The sequence below is a fragment of the Castor canadensis genome, chromosome 11 (genome assembly GCF_047511655.1).
Source record: "Castor canadensis chromosome 11, mCasCan1.hap1v2, whole genome shotgun sequence".
Classification (NCBI taxonomy): domain Eukaryota; kingdom Metazoa; phylum Chordata; class Mammalia; order Rodentia; family Castoridae; genus Castor; species Castor canadensis.
Window position 1 is genome coordinate 53,516,174 of NC_133396.1, and position 19,871 is coordinate 53,536,044.

A 19,871-nucleotide genomic window follows, 5' to 3' on the forward strand; every position below is an offset into this window, starting at 1 on the left:
AAGGAAGAGGCAGCATATCAGTATGGTGGAACTTGCTAGAATGAATGTGTGTCATGTTGATGATTTCTTTTAAATCCAATTAAAGAGAATCATTTCCCCATGATCAAGTGGAGAAAGGAATAAGGGAAGGAGATAGGGAACAAAGACCCATAAAAGTGGGGGGGGGGGATAAGAGGGAGGGAGGAGCAGAGGAGGAGGAGGAAAAAAGGAAAAGGAAACATTAAAATCAAGCATATTTTCCAGGATAAAACAGCAATGGAAGAAAAGAGATTTGAAAGAAAAAGGTAGAAAAAGGAAGACAACAGAGAGAGAGAGAGAGAGAGAAACAAGACTAAACAGACTGAGGATGGGACAAAGTGTAGAGAGTCATAAAGGAGGACACACGAAGATGGTAAACAGGTTTGCAGATACACGAAGAGAGAAAAAGGTTAGAAAGAGAATTGGAAGCTAATATGATTCCTTCCCTAAACATAGTTAGCACAAACAATTCCAACATAATCTCCTTGTTTTGAAGGAAGAAAATGTCCAACTTCTCTAATCTACAACTGGGAAGGCTGAGTGAGTAAGTTTCTCCTTCCATTGACTTACATCCCCACCCTGTGGTCTCTTCAGGATATAGCTCCTAAGAGTGTGTGTATGCACATAGATGTGTTATGAGTATGTAGGCAAACATAGCTATAAATATATTATACATGCACTTACATATACATATACATACTATATAAATAAATGTACATACATATGTGTGTTAATTCCTGTTTCCTTCTTGATGCTCTGCTGTTTGACCTTTCACATTTAGATATACAATCCTTTTGGAACAGATTTTTCATGTAGGGTGACAGCAGAAGTCAAGATTTCATTTTTTTGCATATGGACACCATTTACTGAAAAAACTGTATCTTTCATCCACTGCATTCGGTGTCACCTTCATCATAAATCAGGCGGCCATACATGAGTGGGACTGATTTTGAACTTTATTTTGTTCTTCTGATCTATCCTTGTGCAAACTCCACACTACAACTTTACAGTAAGGCTTGATAACTATGAATGTGAGTTCTCTAGCCTTTTTGTTCAAAACTGCCTTGACTCTTCTTGCCTCTTTGCATTGTTGTGTAAACTATAGCTGTAGCTGGCTTCTCAAATGACCAAACAGAACCAAACAAATCCAGCTAGGAAATAAAAATAAATGTGTTTGCTCTGTATCTACAAAACAATTTAGAGAGAAATGACATTTTTACAATTCAATCTCTGAGCACAGTATAATCCTCTCTTAGGTTTTCCTTAATTTCTCTAAATTATGTTTCATGGTTTATAGTGCAGAGGGCTCATTTGACTTATTCCTACATATTTTATGTTATTTCAATGGACTTTTTGAGCGGGGGGTATTCTGGGGATGGAAATCAGGGATGTGAGCATGCTAGGCAAGAGCTCTACCCGTTAAGCTATATCCCCAGCTCATGTTATTTTAAATACTATCATAAATAAATCCTTCAAATTTTTTCCATTGGATATTTTTGTTATTGTTGCCTAGCTTTTAAAATCTTCTAAGTAGATAAACCTTCAAGTTGCTACTTCTCACTACTTACAGACTGTTTTCTTGGATTTTCCATGGTAATAACTGGATGCCTCTGCTGATTTGATCTCTGGCATAGAGTTACAACCAGTAGCCCTGGTTTCATGAGCTTGATCAATCATACAAATGGATACTTGCTCTTTATAGTTAGTCTCTATTTGAAAGTCAGCCTATAATAAAGTTATTTTCTATCTGTGGACAAAAACATAATCCAGACAAAATGACTAGAGATCCCTTTAAGCAATAACCAGTCTTATAAGTACCTACACAACCTAAAAATTTCAGGTAGCTATTTTCTAAGTTCTGAGACAGTTACAAGATATTTACGAGAACTAATTTAAACATTTTAGTTCATAATCTCCAATATCAACCAGGTTTCCAGCAGAAAACAGAAGGTTTGCTGAGCTATATACTTACTGAGATTTAGACAGGAAAGGGAACCAACCAGAGGTTTTGAAGCACTTGTGGACAGAAATGTTTGATGCTTCTCCTCACCCAGCATAATGGTACAGCTGACACTCCAATGACAAAAGATAGGTTAACAAGAGAAGTGTAGCAAATTTATTTAATCAAAGTTTTACATGCCCCCACAGGCACCTAGGGAAAAGCAGTAGTGTGAAACTGCTGTTATCCATCCCCTTTTTTAAAGTTAAATATTTAGGTTTAATTTATATGTAGTAAGAGTCATCATTTTTGGGTGACCAATTCTATGACAACAACATGTAATTGGACAACTACTACAGCAATCAAAATACTGAATGTTTGTTTCCATCTCCCCAAGCAGTTCCTTTATACATCTTTGTCTCAGGGTTACCTCCTTATCCTCTGCACCATCTTTGTCTACACTGAGAACACACCTTCTATTCAGTTATTACATCCAATTCAAAGGCCAGGATTCTCCCATGATGGAACATCTCCAACAGATTCCAGAGTAGCTCCCTGTGGTCTAGTAACTTCTAAACTAAAACACAAGCAGTTTTATATCTCTACCTCCCATCTCTGCCCCAGGATTGTGGCTGTGCAGGAATGGGAGGATTGTAGTCCAGACCAGCCTGGGCATAAATGGGAGACCCTATTTGAAAAATACCTGAAGCAAAAAAGGGTTGAGGGCGGGAGGGGGCGGAGTGGGTGGTAAGGGAGGGGGTGGGGGCAGGGGGGAGAAATGACCCAAGCCTTGTATGCACATATGAATAATAAAAGAAAAAATGAATAAATAACTAATCAAATCCTAAAAAAAAAAAAAAAAAAAAAAGGGTTGAGGGCATGGTTCAAGTGGTAGAGTGCCTGCCTAGCAAGCGCAAGGCCCAAGTTCAAGCCCCTGTTCCACCTAAATAAATAAATAGGCTACTTAAGCCAGGCATGGTGGTGCACACCTAAAATCCTAGCTATTTGGGAGGCATAGATAGGAAGATTGCAGTAAAAGGCTAGTTTCAGACAAAAAGACCCTCACTAATGTAACTAAGAGTAAAATGGGCTGAGAGTGTGGCTCAAGTGGTACAGTGCCTGCTTAGCAATCGTGAGACCCTGAGTTCAAACCCAGTACTGTCAAAAAATAAATTTAAATAAAAATAAAATAACTACTTAAATAGATAAATTATATCAAGTACAATGCCACAAAAGAAAATAAATAAAAACACCATATTAAATACCAGAAAGGGCAACAAATGTTGCTGGGAAAAGTGGTTACCCATCTGCAAGAAACTGAAACTAGACCCATATCTATCACCCTGTACTAGTATCAACTCAAAATGGATCAAGGACCTAAATATCAGACCTGAAACTCTGAAGTTACTACAGGAAGGAGCAGGAAACACTCTGGAACTAATAGGTATAGGCAAAGACTTCCTCAATAAAACCCCAGCAGCCCAGCAACTAAGAGAAAGGATGAATAAATGGGACTTCATAAAATTAAAAAGCTTCTGCACAACAAAAGAAATGGTCTCTAAGCTGAAGAGACCACTCACAGAGAGGGAGAAAATATTTGCCAGCTATATATCAGACAAGGGACTGATAACCAGAATATACAGGGAACTTAAGAAACTAAACTCTCCTAAAATCAATGAACCAATTAAGAAATGGGCAACTGAACTATACAGAACTTTCTCAAAAGAAGAAATTTAATGGCCAAAAAACACATGAAAAACTGCTCACCATCTCTAGCCATAAAGGAAATGCAAATCAAAACCTCACTAAGATTCCACCTCACCCCGTTAGAATAGCCATTATCAAAAACACCACCAACATGTGTTGGCGAGGATGTGGGGAAAAAGGAACCCTCGTACACTGCTGGTGAGAATGCAAGCTGGTGCAACTACTCTGGAAAACAATATGGAGACTTCTTAAAAATCGAAACATAGACCTGCCATATGATCCAGCAATCCCACTCCTGGAGATATACCCAAAGAAATAAAACACAGATTACTCCAGAGGCACCTGCACACCCATGTTTATTGCGGCACTATTCACAATAGCCAAGTTATGGAAACAACCAAGATGCCCCACTATTGATGAATGGATCAAGAAAATGTGGTACCTGTACACAATGGAATTTTATGCAGCCATGAAGAATGAAATCTTATCATCTGCAGGTAAATGAATGGAAGTGGAGAACATCATTCTGAGTGAGGTCAGCCAGGCTCAGAAGATCAAAAATCTTATGTTCTCCCTCATAAGCGGACTTTAGATCTAGGGCAATGTGGTTGGACTTGGATCACATGATAAGGGGAGAGCACATTTGGGTGATATAGAAATAGGTAGAAAACCCAAAACATGAAATTGTTTGATGTCCCCACTCCAGAGGAACTAATACAGAAACCTTAAAGCAACAGAGGTTATCATGAGAAGGGGATCAGTAACCAGGATAAAGATCAGTTAGAGATGAATCAACATGGGTCATAACACATGTACACGAAAGCAATGCTAGGAATATTTCTGTATAGCTATCCTCAACTCAGCTAGCAAAAACACTTTGTCTTCCTTATTAGGCTTGTCTCTTTTCTTCAACAAAACTAGTGATAAAGGCAGAACACAACCTGCCTGAAACTGAGGGGGTAAGGGGGGAGAGGGTGGGGTAGAGGGGCAGGGGGAGAAATGACCCAAATAATGTATGCACATGTAAATAAAAGAATAAAAAAAAATAAACATTTTAGTTCATAATCTCCAAGGTACACTGTTAAGCAAAAAAGATAATGCACAGTAAAGAGTACATAGTACACTATAATTCATATTAAAAAACGGAAAAGGTGAGAGATATTGAAGAAGTGTATCCTTGTATATGTATAGAATCTTTCTGGAAGGATACATTTAAAAAAAACAAAATTGTTAAATGTGGCTGTCTCCAGGGAAGAAATGGGAAATTGCACATTACAAATGGGAGGGAGAAGCTGAGCATGGTGGCATATGCCTGTAAAACAGGAGGCGGAGACAACAGAATCACGGTTTGAGGCTGGCCCAGGCAAAAGCACAAGACCCCATCTGAAAAACAAACTAAAAGAGAAAAGACTGGAAGCATGGTTTAAATGGTAGAGCACGAGGCCCTGAGTTTAATCCCAGTGCACCCCTCCAAAGAAAGAAGTGGGAGAGCACCTTGCTCTTCATTGATAACTCTTTTGTATAGTTTGACTTTTTACTACCTAATAGACTACTTTAAAATTTACATATAATATAATGCATTAATTATATATCTTAAAATATCCTTTAAAAACAAATATTCTATTCTATAGTTCCCATAGTTTCAAAATGTCAATAGTTTGGCTTAATAATCTCAACCAAATTGTTTCTTAAATCAAGAGTCATAGGGCTTGGGATGTGGCTTAGTGGTACAGCACTTGCCTACCACTTGTGAAGCCCTGGATTCAAGCCCCAGCACTGGGAGAAAAAAAGAAAAAAGAAGTCTAAGAGTGATACAAAATGCTTTGTTGTCTGACATATCCAGTTTTTCTCCCCAAGAAAACAGGCTAGGAATATAGCTCAGTGGTAGAATAGTTGCCTAGCATGTACAAGGCCCTGGATTCTACTTCCAGCCCTGCAAAACAAAACAAAACAAAACACCATGATCACTCTACACACTGTATAACTAGTATCAGGCCACTAGTTAATACAGAAAAGGAAAAAAAAAAAAAAAGATGTGCTGAGACAATATATATGCCAGATTTCTCAGGTCAGTCTGCATTTCAAATACTCCCTCCTGTCACACTATCAGTCCGTGTACCGAATTAGTTATTACATTTCTCCAGAATGTGAAGATAAAGTCAAAAGCTATAACTTCTCAACACAGAATTAAACAAGGGTTAATACACAAGATCATCTGCCTTCAGAAAAAAAAAAAAAAACAGCTCTATGAAACTGTATCAAGTTGGCACTGTTAAAACTAGGTCATACTTCACAAGTACTTCTCCACCACGTTTTTAGGAAGACAAGTGGTAGATGTAACTATCCCAGCTTCTTAAAAAAGAAAATTGGAGATTAAAAACCAATTATTTAGGTTCCACTTAAAGCTAAATAAAATAACCCAAAAGGCCAGAGAACTACAGGAGGTGAAGGCTCCCACTGAGGTCAGAGAACTGAAGAACCTTGAGTCTCTGGCTCATCAGGAAACTTGAAGCTAAAGAGAGCTTTGGCTAAGAGAACTATAGAGAAGAGTACCTGCAGCCACTACAGTTTGTCTACCCAGCATCCTACATCTCTTCTCCAGCTATCAGAACCCCAACTTAGGTCAAGACTTTACCACCCAAAGAACATACCCCATTCTTATTTCAGCTCAGGAATATATCTTGCCCAAATAAACCAAAACCCACTACCTTCATGCTTTCTGGTATAGCATGTTCAGTCTATTTCTCTTTTGAGCCAAGTCAGCTCTGAAGCTATCAGGAAACGTTTCCTTGCTCTTAAAAATCAAATAACTAAATAATACATAAGAATCAACAGAAAAGCTGCTAAAAACAATCAGGGAATTGTTGCTATAATATTGATAAGTAGACATCAGGTATCAAAAGCTCTCATACAAATAATAACTGAAAAGCAGGACGGAATAAAAAAAGTTTAAAACAGCAAATAAAAGATTAAATAACCAGAAATGATATAATCTTATTTGAAGAAAATACTACTGACAGGCCTGAAAGATGGCTTGAAGAAATAGGGGAAAGTTTCAATGTTTTTGGATAGGAAAATTCAACATTATAAAGGAATTCAAAATTTTTTGCAGGGCTAGCAGCACAGCTCCAGTGGTAGAGTGCCTGTCTATCAGGCATAAGACCCGGAATTCAAACCCCAGTACCACAAAATAAATAGATAATAAAAGATAAAAATTTAATGCAGTTCCAGTTTTTTTAAAAAGAAATTGTTTCCTGCTTTTTGGGAATCAGATTACCCAATTATAGAATTCATGTAAAAAAAAAAAAAAGCAAAACTCTTAAAAAGAAGTCTGATGACAGAAGACCAGCCCTAGCATGTATTGAAATGAAAAGCTGGATATTTAAAAGATAGCATAGCACATGAGTACAGAGAAGTACCTATGGACACACTGCAAAGTTCAGAAACAGCCAATAGAACGTATTATCTATAAAGCCAGCATTTCAAATCTGAAAATGAGGATAGCTTGACCTACTCAATTAAAAAAATATAGTCAGACACAAAAATAGATAGGAAATATGGGGTTTGTTCTCTTCATCAATTGAATTCCAAATGGGCCAAATATTTAATAAATATAAAACAAAAGAACTAGAAAAATAGGAAAATTTCTTTATAACCTTAGTTCACTATAATTAAATGTAGTGATTACATAAAACTTTACTTAGATACTACTATAATGAAACTCTATGTATCAGTCTGGAGTCGAAGATTAAAGTCCAGTAACTCCCCTTGAGGAATGCTATAGGGAAACAGACACATAAATTGCTGGCTCAAGTCTAAACTATTTCTAGCCCCCTAGAAGGCAATTTGCCAAATGCTATCAAAATTACAAATACATCTGCCCTACTTTGAAGGACTTATCTAGAGATAGACTTCACACCTGTAAAATCCCTTACATTTTAGGTTATTCAGTGCTATATATATATATATATTTTTTTAATTTCTTTTATTCATATGCGCATGCAATGTTTGGGTCATTTCTCCCTCCTTTCCCTACCCCTTCCTTTTCCCCCACCCAGTGCTATATGGGTACAATACACATACCTATTAATAGGAGACTACTTAAATGACTCATAGTACAAGCAGACAATGAAACATTCTAAGGCTACTTAATCACAAACCTTATGTCCTGAATGGAACAAAAATCGCCAAGATGTTTGATCAGGTGACAAGAGAATGTGGTAGAAAAGTATGTACAAAACATAACTCTTTTGTGAATGGAAGAAAAAAAATATGTTCATATTTATTGGCATATGCTTAAGAGAACTCGGAAAAAATGCCAAAAATTAACAGTAATTACTTTGTTGAAGAATGGGGGACACGGTGAGAGGGTCTTCACTGAATCCCATTCAACGCTTTTTAGATTTTTTAATCCATATAAATACATTACTTATGCAAAATATCTCCTTCAGCTCCTGTTGTTATACCTGGAGTGGGGCTGACCTTTGCTGAAATTTGGCAATTCTGAGAACACTAGAGGGTTCGAGTTAAAGAGAAAGGCAGCTGGGCGCCGGTGGCTCACGCCTGTAATCCTAACTACTCAGGAGGCAGAGATCAAGAGGAACACTGTTCCAAACCAGCCCAAACAGTTCACCCTATCTTGAAAAATACCCAATGAGAAAAGGTCTCGAGGAGTGGCTCAAGTGGTAGAGCACCTGCCTAGCAAGCATGAAACCCAGAGTTCAAATCCCAGTACTGCCAGAGATGAGAGAGAGAGAGAGAGAGAGAGAGGGAGCACTCTGAATGAGGCATAATGAGGAGAAAGCCAAGACCTGACCCCACTAACCAACCCTTTCACCCCTTAACTTGTAACTTACTGCAGCAGATGTTTTCATTATTTGAACTATTCTGAGTGTTTTATCTGTTATGTGTGGCTAGGACGTTCTACCTGCTAGACTAGTATACTGAGCTAAGCCCAGGAATCCATTCAACAAATGCCAGTTACAGAAGGGAAAGTAATGAGTACTGTCCTCCTAATTCACACTCTTTACTTAGTCTTCCTGTTGCAGAAAAAACGTCCCTTCCAGTCCACATAACAAACTGCATGCCAATTTGCACCAACTGCACAGTATTGTGGATTTTGTTTAAGTTTCCCTTACCTGACACAACTCTTCAAGAACACTGAGGACAGGTGAGGTAGCTCACACATATAATCCCAGCTACTCAGAAGGTGAAATCCCAGCTACTCAAAATCATCCCAGGCAAAAAGTTAATGTGATCCCACCTTAACAAACAAGTCAGGCATGGTGGTACATACACCATCATTCCAGCTACATGAAATAGAGGTAGGAGGATAGAGGTCTGAGGCCACTAGTCCCTGGGGGGAGCACAGATCCTATCTGAAAAACAACCTAAAGCAAAAAAGAGCTGGAGGCTTGCTAGGCAAGCACAAGTACCCCAAAACCACCAAATAAAACAGCCGTAATAAATGATGAACAAATTTCACCACAGTCATCCCTCCACCCACCTCTTTTGCCTCTATTAACTTTATCAATGTGTATATTAATTGTACAAAATGATGTCTTTCACTGTAACATCTTCATAAGTACAAAAATGTATTTTGATTACATTTACCCCCCCCCATTGCCTATTTTTATCCTCCCTCTCTGCTCCCTGATTCCCTTCCTCTTCTCTAATAGTCCCCCTTCCACCTTCATGTCTTTTTTTCCCTAAATTGCACATATAAAAGGGAAATATGATTTTTGTCTTTCTGAGTCTGGTTTATTTTGCTTAACATGATCTTGAGTTCCTGCAAACAAGATTTTGTCCTTTTTTTCTTTTAATGACTGAATATTCCCTTGTGCATATATACCAAATTTTCTTTACCCAGTCATCTGCTGATAGGCACCTAGTTTGATTCCATAACTTGGATATCCAGTTTTCCCAGCACCATTTGTTGAAGAGGGTGTCTTTTCTCCAACATATGTTTTTGGCACCTTTGTCAAGAATCAGATGGCTGTAACCATGTGAGCTTATTTCTGGGTCTTCTATTGTATCCCATTGGTCTATGTGTCTGCTTTTGTGCCAGTACCATGCTGTTTTTGTTACTATGGGTCTGTGGTGAAATTTTAGTCTGGTATTGTGATACGTCTATTAACTTCTGCTTCTAGTCTTTGTTGAGTAAGAAAGCAGCAAAACTATATACCAAAGATGCTTATATTTCCATCAGATTATTCAAAGTGATTAGGGAGGCAGAGACAAAGTTGTTTGGTTTACCCAGTTTCATTTCAGTTTCTTCTTGAGCATACAGAGAGCTTAAAGCCTCCTATAAGTTAGATAGGAGTCACGCGATGGTTTATGGCCGATGAGCTGAATGTAAGAAACCTAAGGCCAAAGTACTGTCCTACTCAGTTCATGGAAATCACAGAGGCCTGTGTCATGACAGCACAGCCCTAAAGTGGAGACAGTCTAAGTCCCCAAGTCACCGTTTGAAGGGAGCAATAAGGGAACCACCAGACTTGCTGTGATTCAGGCAAGAAAGATTCCATATGTTAAAACACCTGACATTTCCAGGTCTGTTTAGTTGTAGGAGCACAGCCTTTCACACTCTTACTCAGTTAACCTTCCAATCAACAAAAATTCGCTGAGTCAAAGTTATGCCTGCTATATGCCCAATTCTGTGCTATTAGAAGACACAGAAAAAAGTGGAAACATGTTCATTCATTCAGCCAATATTTATTGAGCAATGTGTAGGCTTTGGTCCCCATCATCAAGGTACTTAAAAATCTTTATCAAGAGACAAAATGCATGCCAGGCATCGATAGCTCATACCTGTAATCCTAGCTACTTGGGAGGCTGAGATTGGGAGAATTATGGTTGAAGGCTAGCCCAGGCAAATAGATGGAGAAACCCCATCTCCAAAATAACCAGAGCAAAAAATAAACTGCAAGTGTGGTTCAAGCAATAGAATGGTTGCTTTGTAAGCAGGAAGCCCTGAGTTCAAACCCCAGTCCCACCAAAAAAATTTTTAAAAAGATACAATTTAAAAAAAGAAAACTAGAAATGATTCAGTATTAAATAATATGGCATCTCTCTCTAAATCAGCTTCCCACTGATACTCTCTCAAAACACAATATACTTCCTGTTGAATTTCTTTTACTTGTGATTTTTAAAATTTCCTACTGTTGTATATTTCTTATGGTTAGCCAAGACAGGCAGCTCACTAGACTGTACTCAGCTGAGCTGCAGAAAGTAGGTGTTTTGCATTTGTTTTAGCTTTTTGCTACCACATGCCCAGCACTAGTACATGACAGAAGGCACTCAATAAACATTTATTTAATGAAAGGAAATTTGCTTTATCATAATATTTTTGCATCCTTCCCTACTTTTCATTAAATTACAGGGAATTTTAGTATTTTGATTATCCTTAATATTTCCTTGACTCAACTCTCTGTGGGCATATACTCAAAAAAAGCAAAATTTTACCAATTTTTAGCACATCCTTCCATGTCAGAAAAGCTAGGGAGTGTCCATATTTCTAAGGCATAAATAAAAGGCATAAATGTTTACAGCTCATTCATGGTTTCACATATGCTGGTTAATAACACAGATATATATTCATTCCTTAGAACTTCCTACTTCTAAAAGAGTATGTTGGTCATGGGTTTGTCAGTCATGTTCAACAACTGAAGTATAGATCAATGATTCTTCAGGAAATTTTAGTACTATCAGGTACAAATCATCTTTACTACAAACCAAGTGTGGAAATAAAACATTCAGTGGCTTAAAGTGAAGGAGGGGAAGTTTTTGATGTAAGATTTAATTTGTATTTTTACTTTTCCCATATGAACAATCTTTTCAAGGAAAAAGAAAACATTTAAAATTAAAGAATTTGTACTCTAAGCAAATGTGGACATTTCATTATCATACTTTTGATTTTAGCAATTGGTCCTTGTGACAACATACCCTTTCTGACATATAACTACCACTTCGAACTCTAAATAACTTCCTATTCCCTATAATCCTCTACATAGTTGGCAGTGTGAAGATTAAAGTTTAGCCAATTAGCCACCCACAACAGCCAAGTTAATCACATCATCTTTGAGACAGTCACAGAGCACTGGAGTATGCCATGATTCTTCTCTTTACAGACAAAGGTTTTGCTAATTGTGAGTCTTGACAATGCCCTCAAATATAAAGGGCAGGGGCTTTTAAGTCAGAGCTGTGTCACTGCTTTATAAATCAGGGTTGATCTTCCTCTGAGAGACACTTGTACAGAGACTTCTTTAACAAGTGTCCAAATACCCTAAATTACTCAACCATTGCTTACTTAGACCAAGGCTTACTGCTCTAGAATAATGACCAGTAATCCTGCAAGGTAAAATGACTCCATCACATGATGGCTACACATTCAATACTGTGACTGGCACATTAATGTCTGTTTAAAGGAAATGCTAATCCAAACTGACGCCTGACAATATGCTTCTCTCCTAACAAGGCCACATCGAAGAAGGAAGAAAAAACAGGAGGAAAAGTCTGGGTAGGAGAACTCCTGGGAATGAGTGGGAAGAAAAGAGGGTTGCACAAAGCAAACAGGAAAGAGGGAAACTGTGGAAGGGGGCTCAAGGAAAAGAGAGAGGCTTAGAGGGTTCCAAGTGAGTCCTGGTGGCCAAACTGATCTTGAGGTATAGCTGTCAGCTGTTAGGGGAATCTGAGATACTGATTAGTAGATTAATACCAGTTCTCTAACAGGAATGTGTTATAGTGACAATTTAGCACTAATGACTAAAAGTGTCATAAAGGGTGTGTCTTTAACATTTTCAAGTTCTGACAAGGCTTTCTGGCCAACTGTGTTATGACCTAAGAGAAAGACATGTGCCCGCCACCCCACCCCAAAGTGGCAAGGTACCCAAGTGACCTCTCCGACATTAAGAACTACAGAAACGAATGAAAATGTTGAGGAGCCAGACACCAGGAATTAACTGTAGAGAGAATGGAAGAAATCTTTATGACTCACTGGAGATTCCAAAGAGACCAACTGGCAGAGAAGGGAGTTTGTCCAAAGACACAGCTGAAAGGTCCTACCTGCTGATACTAGAAATGCCTAGCCAACCTGATAATCTGGAGGCAAGAGGACCTGGTCAATGGAACCGAAACCGGTCATGTCTACCACTGAATTGAGACCCTCAAAACTGACACTAGGGCCAAGCAAAAGAATCCTTACATATGAAAAATGGGGATTAAAGGGGAATTACTGGCAAAAATAGCACTGACATAGGCAAGTGAACAAAATTAAAGACCAGCAACTCTGACCTCAAACCTAAGATGATCTTTGGTTTAACACCCATTGAATTTACATGCACACTTACTGCTTGTCTATAAGTCAAAAATGGTACTCTCCTCTCTGACTAGTCGGATCAATGTAATCTGGATCCATTTTCACACCCCTTCAGCAGAGTTCCCAGGGACTTTTCTGCACAGTAGTTCACAATGGTTTTGTCTAATATGCATTCTCTACCAATTAGACCTCCCTGTTGAATCTGTAAGACTTGTACTTTTTGAAGAAGTATATGTAGATGTACATTTATCAGAGGGGGTACACTAGGTGTAAAGCAATCCCAGCCCAGAGGTGAGGAATTCACCCTCCATGCCATCCAACATTTGTTGTTGTTGTTTTTTTAAACCTGCAATGATTTTATTTCTTCATGGTGATCAACATCTACTTGGTTTCTCACTCTTGGCCATACTCCATGTCATGTCACTTCACTCCACAGGAGTTATTTCTCCTCGACAGTACCTACATACTTTTTAAATAGAATTCTTCTGGAATAGTTATGAACTATTCTAGAATTCAGTTCCTGAGCAAAAAAGATACAACTATAAATACATCATGCTCAGTGTCACCTTGAGAGCATGTAAGTCTGGCCAGTTATCTTAACTATTGCAACCCTCAACACTTCAGCTACCTTGGCTTCACAATTTCTGCTCAGTCTGGTCTCTCTGTCCCCAAGCCATCCCAAACATTCAACAACAAACCAGTAAGTTAACAATTTTAGGTCAATGATGTGGATCGGCCTCAGGTAGTCCTAGTGGTAGGACTTAAGAGGTCCTCAGAAGGCCTCCAAAAAACAAACAGAAAAACAACCTCTGCCACTAAACTGCCAATTTTCCTAAAATTAGCCCACCACTTAATTTATCTTGGTTAGAATTCTAGGATTTGCAGGGCACTGGTGGCTCACGCCTGTAATCCTAGCTACTCAGGAGACAGAGAACAGGAGGATCATGGTTCGAAGCCAGCCCTGGGCAAAGAGTTCATGAGAACTTATCTTGAAAATACCTAACACAAAAAAAGAGGCTAATGGAGCGGCTCAAGTGGTAGAGTACCTACCTAGCAAATGTGAGGCCCTGAGTTCAAACCTCAGTACCACCAAAAAAAAAAACCAAAAGTCCCAGGATTCAAGGAAACCTTGTCTAGAAGAAAAGTCACTGTCAGAAATTGATTCATAGCTAAATTAACATGAGACTGCCTACTAGTAATAGGCAGCAAGCTGGGCACTGATAAAAGAGGATGCAAAACAAACAAGATTTGGAAGGGGAGATGGTAGGGCAGAGGATCAGGTACAGCACATCATAGGCTATCAAAGGTGGCACACAAGGTCTCTGAAGCAAGGATGCCTCATGAGCTCCCTCCTACCCTAGTGGAGACGCAAGCCTGAAGTGATAACATCTTATATTTATAAAGATTTTAGTGTTTGCAAAGCCCTTCACATAGCAATCACCTCATTTGTCCTAACAACAATGAGAATATGAGCAGAACAAACATCCTAATCTTAGGTCAGTGATTCTGCCCATCAGAGGCTTCTGTCTATATTTAAAACTCAGCCCAGGACACTGCCCAGACAGGACCATGGCTCCTCCCTCACTAACTCCAGGTTTCATTTCTTCACAGAAATGACTCAATATTTCACAGCTTCTTTTTTTCCTTTCTGAAAACCTTGGCTTCCCTGCTCCCAAGAAGACTGGGACCAACAGAAAACTACTGCATCCACTTCAGCTCATCCTAGGGCCATGTTTCCAATCCTAGCTGTTTATGACAATCATGTGGAACCCCACTTCACCCACCCACACTTTGATGGAACTGTCTGAGGTGGAATCTGATAGTGTGTGGCTGGGTCCAAAACCCCTGCCCTTGTGAGGTCACATTATTCATAACTAGAAACGGCAGAAACAAGCTGCCTCCCCACAATGCATGTATCATCCCTAGTACAGAAGGGAGGGAAAGGCAGTTTTCCTCATTTCCTTCCATGATGGTTCCCACAATGAAGAGAGTTCTAGAAGCAAGAGAAGGCCAATTTTAAAGATGTAACAACTTATGATTCATTAACCTCATCCCTGGACAGCTGGACAACTTTTCCAGGTTTTCCTACAGATCTGACTTCAGAGCAGCTATCAGCTCTGAAAAGTGTCCTGAAAGTGGAGAAGAATCCAACTGCCAAATTCCTCTACCTCTGTGAGCCCCAGACTGTACTCTTCAGTATACTGCACCAAGATGGGCTTTAGCTGAACACACCAGGTTTATTAAATCTAAAAAAGTTAATGAAAATTAGGCTAAATACAGACTCACCATCAAACACAACAAATGAACAGAATGGATTCCTATAATTAGCTGTCTTCAGAAAGCAGCTCTAGGAACTGCACGTAACCCTTCACCCACCAAGTAATCCTATAAATGAAAACATCATACCTGATGAGATCTGGCTCCGCACCCTCATTCTTAAAGGAGGCCAGAAGTAGTCTCTCTCGAGTTACAAGATCATCCAGTAGGTTCTGTCTTCGATCCCCTTCCAGTTGTGTTCTGCAAACATTTTGTTAAGGTCCAACAGGGGGATGGATTACCTCATTTTACCTATTACATTGTTAAATTAACTCTTCAAGTTACTTGCAGCAATTAGAGTCTATAATTGCTATGATCTGGAAGAGACCAGAACAGTGCTACAGCTTTTCCCGCTCTGACTTTCAACTTCATTGATCTTTCAGACAAATGAACTTGACAGTACCACTGCAAAGGGATGGATAACCATTGACATCAATAACTACTGCATTTCACTGAGTAATATACTAGGTAAGTGACCAGTGACCAGTCAACAGGGCAATCTGGATTAGTGACTCCTTCTGTTTTGAATAAGTTAGCATTCAGGGTGTTTTTGTTTTTTTTTTTTACACCCTACTACCCTAAGATAGGACTGGGGATGTGGCTTACATGAGGCCATAGGTTTGATTCCCTGTGGGAAAGGGGAGAAAAGAAAGAAAAAATTTCAGATACTGTTTTGGAAAGGGAGCAGAGGGGAATGGGTGGCCTCTCTGCAAAGCCTGCTTTCTTCTCTATTAATACCTATTAACAGATAGGATTTATATTCTGTAAGGTACTACTTTATGCAACAATTTGCAGTAAAAAAAAATTGCCATTGGTTCATTATTTAAAGGTATTATATGATCTTTAGGAAAATTACAAAGCAAAGATCATATTTTAATGTGTTATTCTAGCAAATGTCCTAGACTAGGAGTCTCAAGGGCAAACCTTTAGTCCTATTTCATCCTCTTAATATCTTGAACCAGTTACTTCACCTCTCGGGGCCGTTTTCATTATATGTAATGTCAGATCACCTGTAATGCCTTTTCCAGCGTAACTCATACGTGATAGTTACAAAAATAAATCAGAACCTAATCCAAAGGTTTTTTTTGTTGTTTTTTGGTGCTGGGGACTGAACCCAAAGCCATGTGTTCTACCACTGAGCTACACCACAGTCCCTAAATCCAAAGTTTCATACACCAGCTTTCTTGAAACAAACTATACAAGTTATTCTAGCTGAATTTTGTATTTTAAAAAACAAAATAAACATTTAAGAAGAAAACTTCTGCCATCAGCCCAAAGAGTAGTGAAAGTTAACATGTTTGAAAGGATATTTCTGGACCCAAAAAGTTACACAAAAATAAGCCAAATGAACTCAACTTTATCTGGCTTTTATTTTTCCATCAAATGGCCTTTGTTTTATTAGATCTGAAAGGCTGGTGATTCAAAGTAGCCCTGGTCCAAACACCTGGCCCCAGGAATAATAGTAAAGATTGGTGAGACTGTTGGTTTGCATTTATAGATACTTTTCTTTTTAAAAAAGAGTTCTAAAACATTGCATGCAGACCCAAAAAGTATCTGAAAAATTGGTAGAACTAAGTAGAAGCATCACTATAACCTGAGTTGGAAAACCACAGCCCTGATAAGTTCCCTTTTTTGTTGATAATTTTGTACAGAAAAGAGCTAGCTAGATAGTAAAATAGTAAACCTAGGCAAAAATTTTCCCCAGTAACAAACAGTCATTAGAAAACTCATAAGTCCCCCAAACCAATGTCATTTAGCAGTGTTAGTGGTTTTAGATACTAAATAATAATAAATGAATTCTCTCAACATTCCAAAACACACTTTCCTGGGTCAAATTACTACCATTACTTCTCCATTTCCTGCTGATGACAATCATAAAGCAGCAATTGTAATTAAGAATACAATTAAGAATATTCCATTGTATTAGTAAAATGGCCAATCAATGTGATGTCAAGAATTAATATCTGTTTTCCAAATTAATTGTAAATTGTTAATAAAGTGGAAGGCTTTTCTTCTATCTGAAAGAAGTTCCTAAAAAATAATAACAACAGGAGCTTTGACTAGAATTATACAAGACAAAATGGGAATTTTAAATTCTGGAAACTATTAATTATGTCCCATTATTAAATAACTTTGTCTTGTGTGCTGTGTTCAGCCCACCCTGGCAACCTTCAGTATGGCTGGGATTTCAGTGACCAACCAATCAAGCAAACATATACCAAACTAAAATCGAGTATCTTAATTAAGCACAGATTCAAATGGTTCTGGAACTTAAACATGAAAAAAATAAAACTCTAAAAGTAATTAGGAGAATACATAGGAGAACTTTTTAATAAACTTGGAGATGAAAAATCTTTCTAGGCAAGAATAAAAATCCACAGATGATGAAGAAAAACCTAGAAGGTATAACTATATAAAGATTTAAATTTTTACAAAGTAAAATTACAAGTGACAAATTAACAGTGGCAAAGAAAAAGAAGGCAAAGGACATAACAGAGCACAGAAAAAAGAAACACGAGTATCTCTAGTAAAATGAAAAGGCATTCTGGTTCACCTTAATTGATCAAATGCAAGCTAAAACAAGATACTACTTTCACCTATCAGATTAGGAAACTGTAAGAAGTCAGTTTTGGAAAGGTCTAAGGAACCAGGCACTCTCCTACATTCATGGTAAGAGTGTAAACAGGTTCACCCAATTGTCAGACTGCCTTCTGTGTATCCAACAAAATTAAAAAGGCACATTCTTTAAACAGGACTTTCTCCTGCAGATATATTCATACATCCATACAGTACTTTGGAGCAAAGATGTTCAATGCAGCATTACTTATAATCTCCAAATATTGGAAACATTCTAAACGTCATCAGTAAGGAACTAGAACACCTATGTGATTAAATGTTTTGTAACCTTAAAAAAGGAATAGAAAAGCTGTTTGTGTACTGATGATTTGGGTACTCACAAGTGCACATGTGAATTATTTGATATGGACTAAGCTCCATTGTGTTAAATCAAAACAGGGATGAGATATGGGTGAGGGAGCCACAACAGGAACAAGGAGTTAAATAGTGAATGGTATGTTTGCTCTGTGTTTAAAAAAAAGTCAGGTGCCAGTGGCTCACGCTTACAGTCCTCACTACTCAGGAGGCAGAGATAAGAAGGATTGTGGTTCAAAGCCAACATGCGCCAATAGTTTTGAGAGACCCTATCTCAAAGATAACACAACCTGGTGGAGTGGCTCAAGGTATAGTCCCTGAGTTCAAGCCTCAGTACCAGGGGGGAAAAAAAAAAGATCAGAAAGACAAATATTCATTTGTACATACATAGACAATTTCTGGAAATATATGCAAACAACTGCCTCTAAGGAAGGGTAACTGGCAACTCAGGGTATAAGGCAGATTGAATATTGCTTTGTATTGTTTGACCATCATATGCTAATTAATAAAAACAGAAGTTCCAGAACCATGTATGTAGTATGGTACATACATAATAGGTATAGTATGGTCCTTTTATCACCAAAAGAATTTTACATTTATGCATACAAATTTCATGCCTAGAAAAGTCTGGGATAAGAAATATCAAACATCAACATCTTTTTATAAAGAATAACATGGGGCAGGATGAGGATGTGAAAGAGAAAGAAGAGTTATTGATAAAAACTAAGCAGAAAGTACTTTTTATACTAAAAAACAGTAAAGTTTTAAAATTTAGCAGATACTAGTAACAAATTTAAACTAATTTTAAGAATGAACCAACAACTAGAGAAAATCAATTTTAAACACAGTAAAACTTGGTGATTCTGTTTTGTGGATTAGTAAGTAAAGAGCAGGATCACAGACATTTGATGCTAGAAGAGGCTGTAGCACTCCCTAACTGAATTTCTCATGTTTCTGTCAAGAGGTTGAAGCCCCAGCATGGCTAAGTCACCCTGCTGGCTAAGAGCAAAGGTGGGTGAGAGCCCTAACCCTCAGTCGGGGCTTTCGCCACCATACCATGCTGTGCTCACCCACCAAACATCCAAGGCTTTCTCTACCCTGGAGAATGCTTGCTGTTCTTTGCCACTTCTTAGAACATCCCTGATCTGAGAATCCAAAATCTGAAACATCCCATCAGGAGACCACAAGTGGAAAATCCCATTCCATTTGTTTCATACACAGAATTACTTAAAATGTTCTATGAGACTACCTTCAGGCGATGTGCTTAAGGTATATGAGAAACAAATTTTGTACAAAGACTTGAATCTCATCCCCAAGATATCTCATTATGTATATGCAAATACTCCAAAATCTGAAAAAAATTCTAAATCTAAAACACTAAATGCATGGTCACATGCATTTTGGATAAGGAGCATTCAACCTGTAATACTAATTCACAACATCCCAGAGACTCCCCATAAATCTGGGAAGACTGGAAAACTCAATTAGGAACACTCTGCCTCTTTATATTTATTTTAATATATGAAGAAAACAGACCACAAGGAGATAGAGCAAGAAGAGGTAAAAGGAGAAAAGATTAATACACCATTTGCATAGTACACTTATACACAGGCTGTTGTTAACAAGAAGTCAAAGAATCACTCA

General features: G+C 38.1%; 1 protein-coding gene across 1 annotated transcript in view; it reads right to left on the bottom strand.

The window, feature by feature from the left end:
- The window catches only part of Stx8 (syntaxin 8), a 257,201-nt gene that overhangs the window by 219,008 nt on the left and 18,322 nt on the right, over window positions 1-19,871 (bottom strand). The window contains exon 4 of the mRNA XM_020161439.2: window positions 15,387-15,497. Coding sequence (XP_020017028.1) covers window positions 15,387-15,497 — 111 coding nt within the window. The remainder of the gene's footprint in view (window positions 1-15,386; window positions 15,498-19,871) is intronic.